The 17,008-nt window shown below is 36.4% G+C and overlaps 1 protein-coding gene across 2 annotated transcripts in view; it reads left to right on the top strand.

Moving 5' to 3' along the window:
- Window positions 1-17,008, top strand: part of polr3a (polymerase (RNA) III (DNA directed) polypeptide A) — a 107,033-nt gene that overhangs the window by 63,782 nt on the left and 26,243 nt on the right. For both annotated transcript variants that reach the window (XM_039772875.1, XM_039772883.1), the window contains 4 exons: window positions 3,755-3,841; window positions 3,920-4,002; window positions 7,708-7,878; window positions 9,511-9,604. In XM_039772875.1, coding sequence (XP_039628809.1) covers window positions 3,755-3,841; window positions 3,920-4,002; window positions 7,708-7,878; window positions 9,511-9,604 — 435 coding nt within the window. The remainder of the gene's footprint in view (window positions 1-3,754; window positions 3,842-3,919; window positions 4,003-7,707; window positions 7,879-9,510; window positions 9,605-17,008) is intronic.

The following is a 17,008-nucleotide window of genomic DNA, read 5'->3' as shown; positions in this document are numbered from 1 at the left end:
GCACGATCACATTCGAAAAAAATATATCTTTTCAAGTTCTATTTAGTCCATATGTGTCAAACTCAAGGCCCTCGGCCACATCCGCCCGGTGTAATTATATCCGGCCTGCGAGATCATTTTATATATTATTGTTATTAATGGCCCGGGGATATGAAGCGCTGGTAACACAATAAACTACAGATCCCATAATGCAGCGCTTCAGCTGCCTTGCCGAACACTTACCGCGTTAATCAAGTCTAGCTTATGATGCTGCAAGTTATTGCAAAGCTAGCCCACACGATGCCAAAGAGAAAAGTTGATTCTGAAAATAGAGCCTTTAAAAACCGATGGGAGGCTGAGTATATGTTTACTGACATTGCCGGTAAACCCGTGTGTCTCATTTGTGGAGCTAATGTGGCTGTAATTACAGAATTTAATCTAAGACGGCACTATGAGACAAAACATCAGGATAACCTGAAAGACCTGAATGCAATGCAGAAGATACAGAAAGCAGAAGAGTTAAAGAAGAATCTGACACTTCAGCAGACGTTTTACGCAAAATCACAAAGTGATTTCAAGTGAAGCTGCTTTTATGGGAGACACAAATGCACCAGTGCAACTTGCCCCACTTTCCTTGTTGCCAAGTAATGTTGAACCAAGTCGACACAACGTGTTCCCAAATACGCACTTTGCTGATAAACTGAGCGCACTGAGTTTGCATGGCGCTTTGGTGACTTTGAAGAACAAAAAAAGAATTTTGAGTTGTTTCAAACCCATTTGCCGTCGATGTGGAAACTGCACCTGTGCAGATTCAGATGGAGGTGATTGAGCTGCAGTGTAATGGCACACTGAAGGCAAAGTACGATACTGCAGGGCCCGCACAGTTTATTCACTCCATTCCCAGAAATGCTCCAGCTCCGTCTACATGCGGCTCGAACCTTGTGCATGTTTGGTAGCACATATCTGTGTGAGAAGCTCTTCTCAGTGATGAAGACTAACAAAACAGCACACAGGAGTCGCCTCACTGATGAGCACCTGCAGTCCATCCTGAGAATCTCCACAACACAGAACCTCACACCAAACATAAACGAACTTGTTGCCAAAAAAAGATGCCAGGCGTCCAGCTCTGATAAAATGACATATGAGCAAAGACAACTGAATGATTTGATTTGTTATTGCTGAAAAGAACACATTTTATTTATATTTCCAGGTTTTGTTATGCAGCATGTTCATATTTGAATTTGTATAATTTTGACAGGATATATTTTTATGGAGAGCAAAATCTTTTGGGATATTTAAAATTTAAGTTTATTTTTTATATAAAATTACATAAGAGTAAAGAAATTTGAATGTTTGTTCTTTTAACGTTTACTTTATTTTTAACTTGTATAATTTAGACAGGATATTTTTATGGAGAGCAAAATATTATAAGTTATTTAAGGTTTGAGTTGATTTATTCCGAATAATATTCCTGTCTGTTTTATTCATATTTATGTTCAAAAGTTACGTTTTAAAAGTTTTAAAGTTTTAAAAGTTTAGTTTTAGTGTGTTCAATAAATGTTTATCCTGTTCGGCCCGCGACCTAAAGTGTGTTTTGGATTTTGGCCCCCTGTGCAATTAAGTTTGACACCCTGATTTAGTCGACACAAATATCTTTGGTTGGAATGTAAGGCAATTTACTCTTTACATTTGTATGGTGAAGAAAAATTTATGCAATGATGCCTACATTTAACTTCCATTCCTACCAAAGATATTTCTGTCGACTAAATAAAAATTCCTTCTATTTAAAATTTAAATAGAACTTGAACAGATATGATAGTTCATAATATCCACGCAGACTTGCACGTAAGAGCGGAGTCATCCGTTTAACAAACAGCATATTGCACTGATACAAAATAGCCTGCCCATTTAATTATTTAGGAATGGATAAATAAATTAAGATTTTGTACAAATGTTTTTCAATTTTCTTCCTTGATGTATTCTGCCAGCAACAGTTGCTCGCACCCCAAAGAGTGTGTATATGTGTGTGTATATATATATATATATATATGTATGTGTATATATGTATGTATGTATGTATATATATATATGTATATGTATGTATGTATATATATATATATATATATGTATATATGTATGTATATGTATATATATATATGTATATATATATGTATGTATATATATGTATGTATATATATGTATATATATATATATATGTATGTATGTATATGTATGTATGTATGTATATATGTATATATATATATGTATGTATGTATGTATATATATATGTATGTATGTATGTATATATATATGTATGTATGTATGTATATATATATGTATATAAAGCCAAATAATAAGTACATACTTCTGTCATATTACCTATGTCCATATATTTGATCTTTTTTTGCTGTTCCGTTATTTCACAGAGTAATAATTTCCGTTTGTTAGCGCTAATGCGATCTTTACTGTCAGTTTTTTTTTAAACTTTTGAACTTTAATTCTTTCATAATCTTTAACCTGCTCTGAATGTGTATCGTGCCAACATTTTTGAACCTCTTTACGACATTCTACTTTGCCTTCTACTCTTTTATTTCCGACCCTTCTTGAAGCTGAGAGTGCAGGAACTGTGTCTGACAACAACAACAACATTTATTTATATAGCACATTTTCATACAAACAGTAGCTCAAAGTGCTTTACATATTAAAGAATAGAAAAATGAAAGACACAATTATAAAACAAAATAAATCAACATTAACATCGAATAAGAGTAAGGTTCAATGGCCAGGGGGGACAGAAAAACAAAAAACTCCAGTCGGCTGGAGAAAAAATAAAATCTGTAGGGATTCCAGACCATGAGACCGCCCAGTCCCCTCTGGGCATTCTACCTAATATAAATGAAACAGTCCTCTTTGGATTTAGGATTCTCACGGAAGGGCAATGCTGACAATAACATTCACATGAATGAGAAGTGATTGGATTGTGTTCACGTCAGCCACTTTGCATTTCTGCCACTCGTGTATGTGGATTTCACTTTCACCAAACGACAAATCTTTTAATTCTCGCGGATACACCTCTTCGTTGGGAAGAAACAGTACTTTTCCATGATGGCAACACAAATTAAACGATCTGCAATTCCCTGACTTAAAGTTTAAAGCTACATACTTCTGTCATATCACCTATGTCCATATATTTGATCTCTTCTCACTGTTCCATTATTTCACCAATTAATAATTTCTGTTTGTTAGTGCTATTGTGATCTTTACTATCAGTTTTTTGTGACTTTCGAATTTTAGTACTTTCGTAATATCTAGCCTTCTCTGCATGTGTATCGCGCCGTTTTTGAACCTCTTTACGACATTCTACTTTGCCTTCTACTCTTTGTCTCTTATTTCCTACCCCGCTTGGAGGTGAGAGCGCAGGAACTGTGTCTGACCATAGCATTCACATGAATGAGAAGTGTCTTGTAGGAGTTGAAATAATCTCTGAGAGAGTCTTGTCCCAGGATTTCCTTTATATATACACACACACAGTATACACCATGGCAGCTCATACTATACACTGTTTTACACCTTACTGTATATATTGAGTTTACACTTCAGTTTTAGGCAATATCTTCATTACTTTTCAAAGTAAGTATACTTAATATTTAAGCCAAGTATCAAGTATATTTTAATTATGCTTTCTTTATGAACAATTTAAACATTAGGAAATTATTTGGCATTTCTAATACTTTTTGTGTAAAATAAATGTTCATTGTATGTATTTCTGTTTTAGGAGATTAAAAAGTTCATCAAAATAATTTCAGAAAAGATCAAGAAAACAAGGGACAAGTATGGCATTAATGACAATGGAACGACAGAGGTAATTTAAGAAAGGCCTTTAAGGGGAAGAAAACTAATTGCTTAACAAGATAATAATTTAATTTTTTTTTTATTCTAGCCAAAGGTTCTATATCAGCTGGACAGGATTACACCAACACAACTTGAGAAATTCTTAGAGACATGTAGAGACAAATACATGAGGTAATACATGAGTAAGAAAAAAACATGTTTGTTGTAAAAAGACTTTTACATTTTATTAGCACGACAATTTAATCTTGATTGAAGATCTCTGATCTTTCTGATCTGTATTGGAGAAAACTGAGTGGTTTGGAGATTAATATCTCTCTATTATAAAAAAAAAATCCTGGAAAGGAAAAGCAGGGCGACGATACGTGTTCTTCCAGGTTGAAGCCTTTTTTGTTTCAAGTGACTGTTAGGTCCGATTGAGGGAGGGCGGAGTACAGCACGGAAGACTGATAGCAGCGCGCTGGCACCTCCTTAGCATGCATTCACCTGCCATCTCTCTCCATAATCCCCCCCAAAGACAACGCAAGCAATATTATACAATCTGAGAAAGAAATTTAACCACGCCCGGGGCCGGAAATAAAGGACAAGTATTGTTTTTTACAAAGTCACGCGAGACAAGGCAGTGAGACATCATTTAAAACAAGTCCACGAACATCTAACCTAGCAGTTGTTGGATTGCTGTTGGCAGACACGCTTCATGTGCTCCCAGCTCTTAAAACAACAACAAGAGACAAGCAAAACACACTGCTCGCCAGCAGCAAAAAGCCTGCAGATGATCAGATGGCTTCTCCTTAGTGTGTGTTCAGCCAAACTAATCCTCGCCACCCCAACCATAAATTCACAACGCGGGCAACAGAGATGCAAAGTGGCGAAAAAACAGCTGCTGTAGAGACTCTGAAATGATCGGGCAGCGAGACAAGCAGAACAGGCAGCTCGCCAGCAGCAGAAAGACAGCAGATGATCCAACGGCAACTCCTTAGCGTGTGTTCAGCCACACTCCCTTCACAACACGAGCAGCGTTATACATCCTGCGAGAAAGAGATGTAACCACACCTGGCGCTGGAAATAAAGTATTGCTTTTACAAAAGTTATAAAATAAAAGTGAAAATAATGCATATGTAACAATTCCCATGAAACTAAAAATCTCTTTAAATTGTATATCCAGCAAACCAAACCCAGGGGTGGGCGAGCAAAGCGAGCAGGGGACAGAGCCCCCTAGTATAATATGAATGACAGTAATAACACTATAAACCTTTATTCTTTAAACTTCACAATTTACATTATTGTAGGGTGGTTATTATGTGACTTTGATTCACATTTTATACTGCCATATTTCATATGCTCTGTATTAACCCATTGTAATCAAGAGATCACTGAAGATACACAAATTTAGTACTACTAGCTTTGAACAGTAATGTCATTGCCATAGTCTCATATAAAACCATGGTACTATGGGTGTGTGCATGTTTCACATTTTGTACAACGGAATGAAATAATTGTTTTGCAAGCAAAAGAAGAAATTACCACACATTTTATTAGCTCCACTAGTCTCAAGACTAGATAAAAACTAGCAATCTAAGAAAACCAGTATTGCTGTAAAGCCAGAAAGTAATGTCTAAAACACCTCAACGTATTCTATATCTTGTGACATGTGTCTTAAATAGCCATTTAACTAGTTACATTTGACTGAGAGGTACAATGTTTATGTGCATCATTGAACTGAAGGGATATTAACTTCATGCGTTGCATTTTATTAGTTTCTTCAGACCTGTATGACCCGGAAAAAGTTTCCCTTCAAATGAAGTATAAATATGGATTTGCTGCAAAAAAATGTGTGAAGTTAAAGCATAACAATAAAGCTATGACACCCTTACATTTATTAACAAAATTTCAGTAAATGTCAAATGTCCTATTAATGTACTGACTGTTCCTTCCTGTTGAGCAAAGCAGGTGACATTAGAACACTCGACGATAACAGACCATTCAGCCCAACAAAGCTCGCCAGTCCTATCTACTTATTTCCTTCAAGAAAACATCAAGTCAAGTTTTGAAAGTCCTTAACGTCTTACTGTCTACCACACTACTTGGTAGCTTATTCCAAGTGTCTATCATTCTTTGTATAAAGAAAAACTTGCTAATGTTTGTGCGAAATTTACCATTAACAAGTTTCCAACTGTGTCCCCGTGTTCTTGATGAACTCATTTTAAAATAACCATCTCGATCCACTGTATTAATTCCCTTCATAATTTTAAACACTTCAATCATGTCACCTCTTAATCTTCTTTTGCTTAAACTGTATAGGCTCAGCTCTTTTAATCTTTCCTCATAATTCAATCCCTGTAGCCCTGGAATCAGCCTAGTCACTTTTCTCTGGACCTTTTCTAGCGCCGCTATGTCCTTTTTGTAGCCTGGAGACCAAAACTGCACACAGTACTCAAGATGAAGCCTCACCAGTGCATTATAAAGGTTGAGCATAACCTCCTTGGACTTGTACTCCACACATCGTGCTTTATATCCTAACATTGTGTTAGCCTTCTTAATGGCTTCTGAACACTTTCGGAAAGTTGATAGCGTAGAGTCCACCTTCTCATAAGGTGTACCCTTGATTTTCTCACTGCCCATTGTGTATTCAAACCTAACATTTTTACTTCCTATGTATAATACTTTACATTTACTGACATTAAATTTCAGCTGCCACAAATCTGCCTAATCCTGTATGCCATCCAAGTCCTTCTGTAATGATATAAAGGATTCCAAATTATCTGCTAATCCACCTATCTTGGTATCATCTGCAAGCTTAACCAGCTTGTTACTGATATTCCTATCTAAATCATTTATATATATATATATATATATATATATATATATATATATATATATATATATATATTAAAAATAGCAGCGGCCCTAGCACTGACCCCTGTGGAACACCACTCTTAACATCGGCCAGTTCTGATGAGGTTCCCCGCACCATCACCCTCTGCTTCCTGTGTCTGAGCCAATTCTTCCCCCATCTAAAAAACATCACCCTGAACTCCCACTTCTTTTAATTTGATGCCCAGCCTCTCATGTGGCACCTTATCAAATGCTTTCTGAAAGTCCAGATAAATAATATCATAAGCTCCACTTAGATTGTACCCTTTTGTTGCCTCCTCATAGAATTCCAGCATGTTAGTAAAACACAACCTCCCTCTTCTGAACCCATACTGACTGTTCAGAATAATTCCTGTCCTTGCCATGTGTTGCTCAATCTTACCCTTAATAATTCCTTCCATTAATTTTCCTGTGATGCATGTTAAGCTTACTGGCTATAGTTGCTTGGATCTGCCCTGTCGCCATTTTTATATAATGGGATGATATTTATCATTTTCCAGTCCTTTGGAATCTCTCCAGTGCGCAGTGACTTCCTAAAAATATGTGTCAAGGGTTTATATATGTACTCACTAGTCTCCTTAAGAGCACAAGGATAAATATTATCCTAACATAATTTACTGTAAGAGTTATTGGCCTGATTATATTTATCTTTCATGCCGAATTAGTTTATAACAGTCACTGCTCTGTGGTAAAATCATATGCAAGCACACCAGTTTTTTCTGTGTTATCATTTTATTGTAAGTATGTTGTGCGGACATATCCACGGGAAAATGATGCTCATGGCAATGTATGAAAAAAGCGTTTGTGTACAGGATTTTTCTCATAGCTCATTCATACCCATCGGTAATTTATTCATGTGCTTGTCCTCAATTAACATTTTTTGTTATGGAAAGCCATAATGTTTAGCTGTACCGCTTATTTGAAGATACTTCCCAGCCACCAAAATATGCCATTTAATCATTCTGTTAGGTGGTTATATTTTCCATTTGCAAATGTGTTTTATAGAGCCCAAATGGAGCCTGGATCTGCCGTTGGTGCATTATGTGCACAGAGCATTGGAGAACCTGGAACACAGATGACACTGAAAACGTTTCACTTTGCTGGTGTTGCTTCCATGAATATCACTCTTGGTGTCCCTCGAATTAAAGAAATCATCAATGCTTCCAAAAATATCAGGTAAACAATTAAACTTCTTTGTAAGGTTATATAAGTAGAGCAATGTATAGATTTGCAAGGTTTTTGCTGTAAAGTTTATGTGGATACAGTTACGATAGCAATATTTTATATGTGGAAAAGATTTCATTTCACAATTGGAAAGATAGGTTAAGAAAACGACAAGTAAACAAATGTAACATGTTATATCTAAAAAGAAAAATAACAAACATAGCTGAACATTGAACTTAAGATGCATATATTCTTAAAATGAGTTGTCGGCCCTTGTGCACTGATTCTGCTTGGATTACAAGTGAGGTTGCATCTTGAGTTAGTTATGTGTTTGTTCTCTGTAACACAATAAGGGACTAATAGTATTCTTGAATACAATGGAGTGCTTCCAAACATAATTTGAGTGTTGACAGATCTGTACTAGTCACTCAGCACTGTAGAGGCCAAGTTTCTTTAGAACAACAGTGGTAGATTTTGGTGAGACATGCTGAAAACTGGAGACAGACGCATGCTGACATCATCCTTGCAAGTGGAACTGCTGAGAGTTTTGTGTTCTGACGTGTGAGAGTCAATGAAAAGACACATTTTGCTCTTATAAATTTAGATTTTTGTGGTTGCCACTAAGGAGCCGTGCAGAAAATTTTAAAAGGTTTTTGCTTTTTTTTTACCTACACTGGAGCAAAAGTAACTGAATGTCTAGGGGAGTGTTTGGAAAAGTTACTTGTACTTGTTCTTGTTATTTGTCTTTTGTTTGTAAATGTGTCGTTTAGCCATCAGTGAAGGTAAAGCCTAGTGCCCAATGAAATAGTTAAAAGCTTTGCTACATCTGCATGTTTTGAGGAGACAAAATACAACAAAGTTCCATTGGGGCACATATGTATTCTACAGTATTTGCTTTCAGTATTGTATGATTAATATTTTATTGTGTACATCTATTTACATGTAGACCTTATTCATCCGAGTTCTGCTTGACATAGTGTTAGGATTTAGGATAAGACGCATATCATCTTGCCCTTCTTAGATCTGCTTCTGTGCAACCTTCTAGTTTAAAAATACAAGTAGATGCTCTGATTTGGTTTAATATAATTCATGAATTACTTAAAAAATAACAAAGTAATGTCCCAAAATATTAGCTTATGTTTTGTATGTATTGTTTGTTGACGTATGACTTTTTTAATCTACATTTTTAAGATGCTTAAGACTTATAATCCAGTACAATAAAAATACTATGACTTAACTGAATGGTTCATTCTTCCAGGCAGTGTGGTATTTATTGTTGGACTTTAAACCTCATGTTTGTTAGTCAAGTCCCATCCTCTGACTCACTATATGAACCCTGATCAAGTCACTTTACCTGCATACAGACAAGAAGAAAATAAGGTTATTCCCACACAGAAAAAAGAAAAAATGAGAGACCTCACATTGTGGCTGTGTGACCTGAAACAGAGAATAATGTTTTCTTTTTTTTTCTTTGATACACATTGGTGCAGCTCTTCACTTGTACAAAAAATATAAAATAGGATAGTGTTCACTAGAGAAAGATGCTTTTTAAAATGTTGTTTGTTAATGAAATGTGCTTGCAGCTATCAGCAGTATGAGTCAAGTATACATTTGCTAAACTGAAGTTTATCTTTTGTTACACAGCACACCAATTATAACAGCTAATTTGGATATTGATGATGAAGCGGATTTTGCCAGGCTTGTGAAAGGAAGAATAGAAAAAACCCTCCTTGGAGAGGTGAGTCATTTTTTTTTATTCTTCAAAGTCTTAATTGCATTGAAATTTGTTAAATACAGATACTTGTGTGAGCCAAAAGTTTGCATTTTCTGTTGTCTCATCCAAGTACTCACAATGGCCTCGCATGTTGTAGCCCACTAGAGAAAAGGCATGAGATATGGTACTTTGCCTAAGATAGGGTAATCAAACTTGTTTCCTGATAGGTTACACTAGCTGTGCATTTTCTTTCATTCATTCATTTATTTTCACTAGCATATTTTTTTTTTTTATTGAAAGTCAGTAATTGATATAAAAGAAATATGTTGCTCAATTAGACAGCTACATTGTTACTAAAAATGTTTGAGCTGTACCGTCTTTTGGAATGACAGAGCCATAGCATCCAGATGGACACACAGACGGACTCTCAAACATTTGTCCTTGTTTTTAGGTGGACTTGAATCTAAGTAAATGCAGCAGAATTCCAAGTGGAGACTGAATGAGCTCTTGTATGTAAACACCTAATATCGAGTTAAGTCACACTTAACAGAAATTTCAGTTGCTGCAGGAGAAAGCTTTTAGAACCCATTGGGTTAAATGGCAGCATCAGTAGTACTGTGCTATTTTCAAATGCCTCTTAATCCTGAGCAGGGTCATAGAGGGCTTCAGGTTGTCCCAACAAGCATAGTTCACAAGGCAGAACCAATCCCTGAACAAGGGTGTCTATCCATCGCAGGGTGAACATACACACACACTAGGGCCAATTTAGCATCACCATTCCTCCTACATTCAATGTCTTAGACTGTGGGAAGAAACTATAGCACCCAGAGGAAACCAATGCAGACTCCATGAACCCTTGTCTCCTTACTGTGAGGCAGCAATGCTACCTTTGCATCTCTGTGATGCCAGCATCAATAGTAATTTGTGAATTCTCATTAGTAAAGTGGTTGGCCAGTGGTAAAATACATTGACACACCTAGTCTAAAAACTTCCATATATATTTTATTATAGTCTTGGATTTTTCTGAGTAACGAAACAGCTCTTAGTTTCAGTTTTTTACTTTGCAACGTTGTGCATGCACGCTGCCTCCACCTTTTATGCCATTGATACTTTTGCAGTCTCTCTGGCATATACATGCAGACTATGTAAACCAGTGCAACTCTCATTATATTACCTGCAAAGAAATGGTACCATGCTGTATTTTGATGGGGTGGTTGACAAGCTTTAGTCACTGCAGAGTTTTGTCTGTTCAAAACTGTTCCGGTACCCATAGTTTAAAAATTTATTATTTTCAGGTGAGCTGTTAATTCTGTTAGGAAGCAAAAAGTACAGGTTTATAGACATAAACAATTTTCTGCAGTTTGTGTGTGTCAAAACAGGAATTGCATCCCTCTCTAGCAGTTGACATGCCTTATGCACTTTTCCTCTCAAAAGCATCAATCCAAGCACTTAAATGCATCACCACCTGTAACTCTAACAGTAGTGTACATCTCTTGATCCCATTACCTGAAGTCGTGAGCAATCCTTCTGAATCCAGGATCCCCTAGGGCAGTGTTTCCCAACCTCGGTCCTGGGGGCACACTGTGGCTGCAGGTTTTTGTTCCAACCAGATTCCTAATCAGTGATAACACCTGATAACACTGATCTAATTTAATTAGCTGGTATTATTTTTCTTTTATTCTACACTAGCAAAATACCCGTGCTTCGCAGCGGAGAAGTAGTGTGTTAAAGAAGCAATGAAAAAGAAAAGGAAACATTTTGAAAATAACGTAACATGATTGTCAGTGTAATTGTTTTGTCACTGTTGTGAGTGAGGAGTGTTGCTGTCATATATATATATATATATATATATATATATATATATATATATTATACACACACACACATAAACATATATATATACATATCTATACATATACACATATATATACACACACACATATATACATACATATATATATCTACATATATACACACATACATATATATATATATATATATATATACATACACACACACATATATAAACATATATATACATATACATACATATCTACATATATACACACACAGCTATTTCGTATCAGTGCAATACGCTGCTTGTTAAAACGGATGACTCCCGCTCTTACGTGCAAGTCTGCGTGGATATTATGAACTATCGTATTTGTTCAAGTTCTATTTAAATTTTAAATAGAAGGAATTTTTATTTAGTCGACAGAAATATCTTTGGTAGGAATGGTAAAACAGACAGGAATATTATTCGTGAATAAATCAACTCAAACCTTAAACAACTTATAATATTTTGCTCTCCATAAAAATATATCCTGTCTAAATTATACAAGTTAGAAATAAAGTAAACGTTAAAAGAACAAACATTCAAATTTCTTTACTCTTATGTAATTTTATATAAAAAATAAACTTAGATTTTAAATATCCCAAAAGATTTTGCTCTCCATAAAAATATATCCTGTCAAAATTATACAAATTCAAATATGAACATGGTGCATAACAAAACCTGGAAATATAAATAAAATGTGTTCCTTTCAGCAATAACAAATCAAATCATTCAGTTGTCTTCATATGTCATTTTAGAGCTGGACGCCTGGCATCTTTTTTTGGCATCAGGTTCGTTTCTGTTTGGTGTAAAGTTCTGTGTTGTGGAGATTCTCAGGATGGACTGCAGGTGCTCATCAGTGAGGCGACTCCTGTGTGCTGTTTTGTTAGTCTTTATCACTGAGAAGAGCTTCTCACACAGATACAGTATGTGCTACCAAACATGCACAAGGTTCGAGCCGCATGTAGACGGACTTTTTTTGTTCTTCAAAGTCACCAAAGCGCCGTGCAAACTCAGTGCGCTCAGTTTATCAGCAAAGTGCGTATTTGGGAACACCGTAGTAACGACTTGGTTTAACATTACTTGGCAAGTTGCACTGGAGCATTTGTGTCTCCCATAAAAGCAGCTTCACTTGAAATCACTTTGTGATTGTGCACGGGTAAAAACGTCCGCTGAAGTGTCAGATTCTTATTTAATTATTCTGCTTTCTGTATCTTCTGCATTGCATTCAGGTTACCCTGATGTTTTGTCTCATAGTGCCGTCTTAGATTAAATTCTGTAATTACAGCCACATTAGCTCCACAAATGAGACACACGGGTTCAGTAAACATATACTCAGCCTCCCATCGGTTTTTAAAGGCTCTATTTTCAGAATCAACTTTTCTCTTCAGCATCGTGTGAGCTAGCTTCACAATAACTTGCAGCATCATAAGCTACACTTGATTAACGCGTAAGTGTTCGGCAAGGCAGCTGAAGCGCTGCATTATGGGATCTGTAGTTTATTGTGTTACCAGCGCTTCATATACCCGGGCCATTAATAACAATAATACAGTATATAAAATGATCTCGCCCTTGAGTTTGACACATATGGACTAAATAGAACTTGAAAAGATATATTTTTTAAATGTGATCGCGCAATTCAGATAGAGTTGACGCCAGCACTACAGCCTGCATGCCTCAATAATTCATCCTCCCCTCGCTCTTACTTTTTTACCGTTCATCTAATGAATACACTGAGTATGGCTTTACCAAAACAATCATTGATGGCGAATAAAGTATCCATTATTCGAGTATGTAGATCGGTATATATATATACTAGCAAAATACCCGCGCTTGTGTTAAAGAGTAATGAAAAGAAAAGGAAACATTTTGAGCGGAGAAGTAGTGTGTTAAAGAAGTTATGAAAAAGAAAAGGAAACATTTTGAAAATAACGTAACATGATTGTCAATGTAATTGTTTTGTCACTGTTGTGAGTGATGAGTGTTGTTGTCATATATATATATATATATATATATTTACACACACACACATAAACATATATATATATACATATCTATACATATACACATATATACATACATATATATCTACATACATACACACACATATATACACACAAATACATATATACATACATACACACACACATATATAAACATATATACATATACATACATATCTACATATATACACACACAGCTATTTCGCATCAGTGCAATACGCTGCATTTGTTAAAACGGATGACTCCCGCTCTTACGTGCAAGTCTGCGTGGATATTATGAACTATCATATTTGTTCAAGTTCTATTTAAATTTTAAATAGAAGGAATTTTTATTTAGTCGACAGAAATATCTTTGGTAGGAATGGTAAAAACAGACAGGAATATTATTCGTGAATAAATCAACTCAAACCTTAAACAACTTATAATATTTTGCTCTCCATAAAAATATATCCTGTCTAAATTATACAAGTTAGAAATAAAGTAAGCGTTAAAAGAACAAACATTCAAATTTCTTTACTCTTATGTAATTTTATATAAAAATAAACTTAGATTTTAAATATCCCAAAAGATTTTGCTCTCCATAAAAATATATCCTGTCAAAATTATACAAATTCAAATATGAACATGCTGCATAACAAAACCTGGAAATATAAATAAAATGTGTTCCTTTCAGCAATAACAAATCAAATCATTCAGTTGTCTTTGCTCATATGTCATTTTAGAGCTGGACGCCTGGCATCTTTTTGGCCACAGGTTCGTTTCTGTTTGGTGTGAGGTTCTGTGTTGTGGAGATTCTCAGGATGGATTGCAGGTGCTCATCAGTGAGGCGACTCCTGTGTGCTGTTTTGTTAGTCTTTATCACTGAGAAGAGCTTCTCACACAGATATGTGCTACCAAACATGCACAAGGTTCGAGCCGCATGTAGACGGACTTTTTGTTCTTCAAAGTCACCAAAGCGCCGTGCAAACTCAGTGCGCGCTCAGTTTATCAGCAAAGTGCGTATTTGGGAACACCGTAGTGACGACTTGGTTTAACATTACTTGGCAACAGGGAAAGTGGGGCAAGGTGCACTGGTGCATTTGTGTCTCCCATAAAAGCAGCTTCACTTGAAATCACTTTGTGATTGTGCACGGGTTAAAACGTCCGCTGAAGTGTCAGATTCTTATTTAATTATGCTGCTTTCTGTATCTTCTGCATTGCATTCAGGTTACCCTGATGTTTTGTCTCATAGTGCCGTCTTAGATTAAATTCTGTAATTACAGCCACATTAGCTCCACAAATGAGACACACGGGTTCAGTAAACATATACTCAGCCTCCCATCGGTTTTTAAAGGCTCTATTTTCAGAATCAACTTTTCTCTTCAGCATCGTGTGAGCTAGCCGCAATACCTTGTTCGGCAAGGCGGCTGAAGCGCTGCATTATGGGATCTGTAGTTTATTGTGTTACCAGCGCTTCATATACCCGGGCTTTAATAACAATAATACAGTATATAAAATGATCTCGGGCGGATATAATTACACCGGGCGGATGTGGCCCGCTGCCCTTGAGTTTGACACATATGGACTAAATAGAACTTGAAAAGATATATTTTTCAAATGTGATCGCGCAATTCAGATAGAGTTGACGCCTACAGCCTGCATCCTCCCTCGCTGTTACTTTTTACCGTTCATCTAATGAATACACTGAGTATGGCTTTACCAAAACAATCATTGATGGCGAATAAAGTATCCATTATTCGAGTATGTAGATCGGGTTATATATATATATATATATATATATACCCGCGTATCGCATGAGAAGTAGTGTGTTAAAAAGCTAGAAAAGAAAAGGGAACATTTTAAAAATAACGTAACATGACTGTCAATATACAGTATTTGTTTTGTGAGTGTTACTGAGTGTTGCTGTCATCAAGGATTTGATTATCATTATTTCTTTCAATCAGGTTCGTATTTGTAGGATGTGTTGTGTTCAAGTTACATTCCGTGTTTGTCAATCGTTGTAAAGATGACAGGTTTCATTCATCGATTCGTTTCTTACTGCATCAATAAACAGCTCGTCTTCTTCTTTATCTGAGACCTGACACACTGCATGCACGGGTTTTTTACACTGTCTTCCTTTAGCGGGACATTGACTTTTTCCACCGTGTGCTTTGTTTCCGCAGTAGCTGGATTTATGAATATGCTTATCAGGCGCTTCATATTTTTGCTGCCTTTTCAATTGTGTAATTCGGTTTTGTTCAGCTCTTTGGAACTGTTGCTTTTATCTGTGCACTCGTCAGTTCACGTGAGCCGCTTCGGTGTACATGCATCGAAGGTTCCCAGCTGTGCTGGTGCCATCTCGTGCTATGTCCATGGCTGTATTTAATGTTACCTTAGTCCTGGCACTTAAAACTTTCTCTCGCAGTTTCGCTGAGTTTGTGTCAAACACCACCCTGACCATCTCATCTTCCTCTCCATAAACACAGTCCTTCACCCGTGAATATTTAGTGGGAGTTTGCTATTGGATTGCCGCTGACGGACGGCCTTATATGGGCAGGCACTAAATTACAAACGCCAGCAGCAGCCTGTCTATGAACTTAATTTAAAGTGTAGGTTTACATCGTGCTTTGTTTCCGAGTAGCAGAACTCATGAATATGGTTGTATATGTCACTCGCCGCTTCTTATTGTTTAGCTGCCTTCTCAATTATATAATGCATGTTTTCTTCAGCGCTTTTGAGGTCTTCCTGGTTTTCTATGTACTGCGTGATTACGTGGGAGCGTGATGATGTCACACGAAACTCCGCCCCCACGGCGTTCAAGCTCATCTCCATTACAGTAAATGGAGAAAAACAGCTTCCAGTTATGACCATTACGCGTAGAATTTCGATATAAAACCTGCCCAACTTTTGTAAGGAAGCTGTAAGGAATGAACCTGCCAAATTTCAGCCTTCCACCCACACGGGAAGTTGGAGAATTAGTGATGAGTCAGTGAGTGAGTGAGTGAGTGAGGGCTTTGCCTTTTATTAGTATAGATATATATATATACATATATATACCCAGCGTCGCAGCGCGGAAGTAGTGTGTTAAAAGCTAAAAAGAAAAGGGAACATTTTAAAATAGCGTAACATGACTGTCAATATACAGTATTTGTTTTGTGAGTGTTACTGAGTGTTGCTGTCATCAAGGATTTGATTATCATTATTTCTTTCAATCAGGTTCGTATTTGTAGGATGTGTTGTGTTCAACTTACATTCCGTGTTTGTCAATCGTTGTAAAGATGACAGGTTTCATTCATCGATTTGTTTCTTACTGCATCAATAAACAGCTCGTCTTCTTCTTTATCTGAGACCTGACACACTGCATGTACGGGTTTTTTTTTACACTGTCTTCCTTTAGCGGGACATTAACTTTTTCCACCGTGTGCTTTGTTTCCGCAGTAGATGGATTTATGAATATGCTTGTATGTATCAGGCGCTTCATATTTTTTGCTGCCTTTTCAATTGTGTAATTGGTTTTGTTCAGCTCTTTGGAACTGTTGCTTTTTATCTGTGCACTGCGTCAGTTCACGTGAGCCGTTCGGTGTACATGCATCGAAGTTTCCCAGCTGTGCT

Source organism: Polypterus senegalus, chromosome 1, assembly GCF_016835505.1.
Source record: "Polypterus senegalus isolate Bchr_013 chromosome 1, ASM1683550v1, whole genome shotgun sequence".
Taxonomy (NCBI): domain Eukaryota; kingdom Metazoa; phylum Chordata; class Cladistia; order Polypteriformes; family Polypteridae; genus Polypterus; species Polypterus senegalus.
The sequence above is the reverse complement of the archived record's forward strand: the minus strand, read 5'-3'. Positions and strand labels throughout refer to the sequence as shown.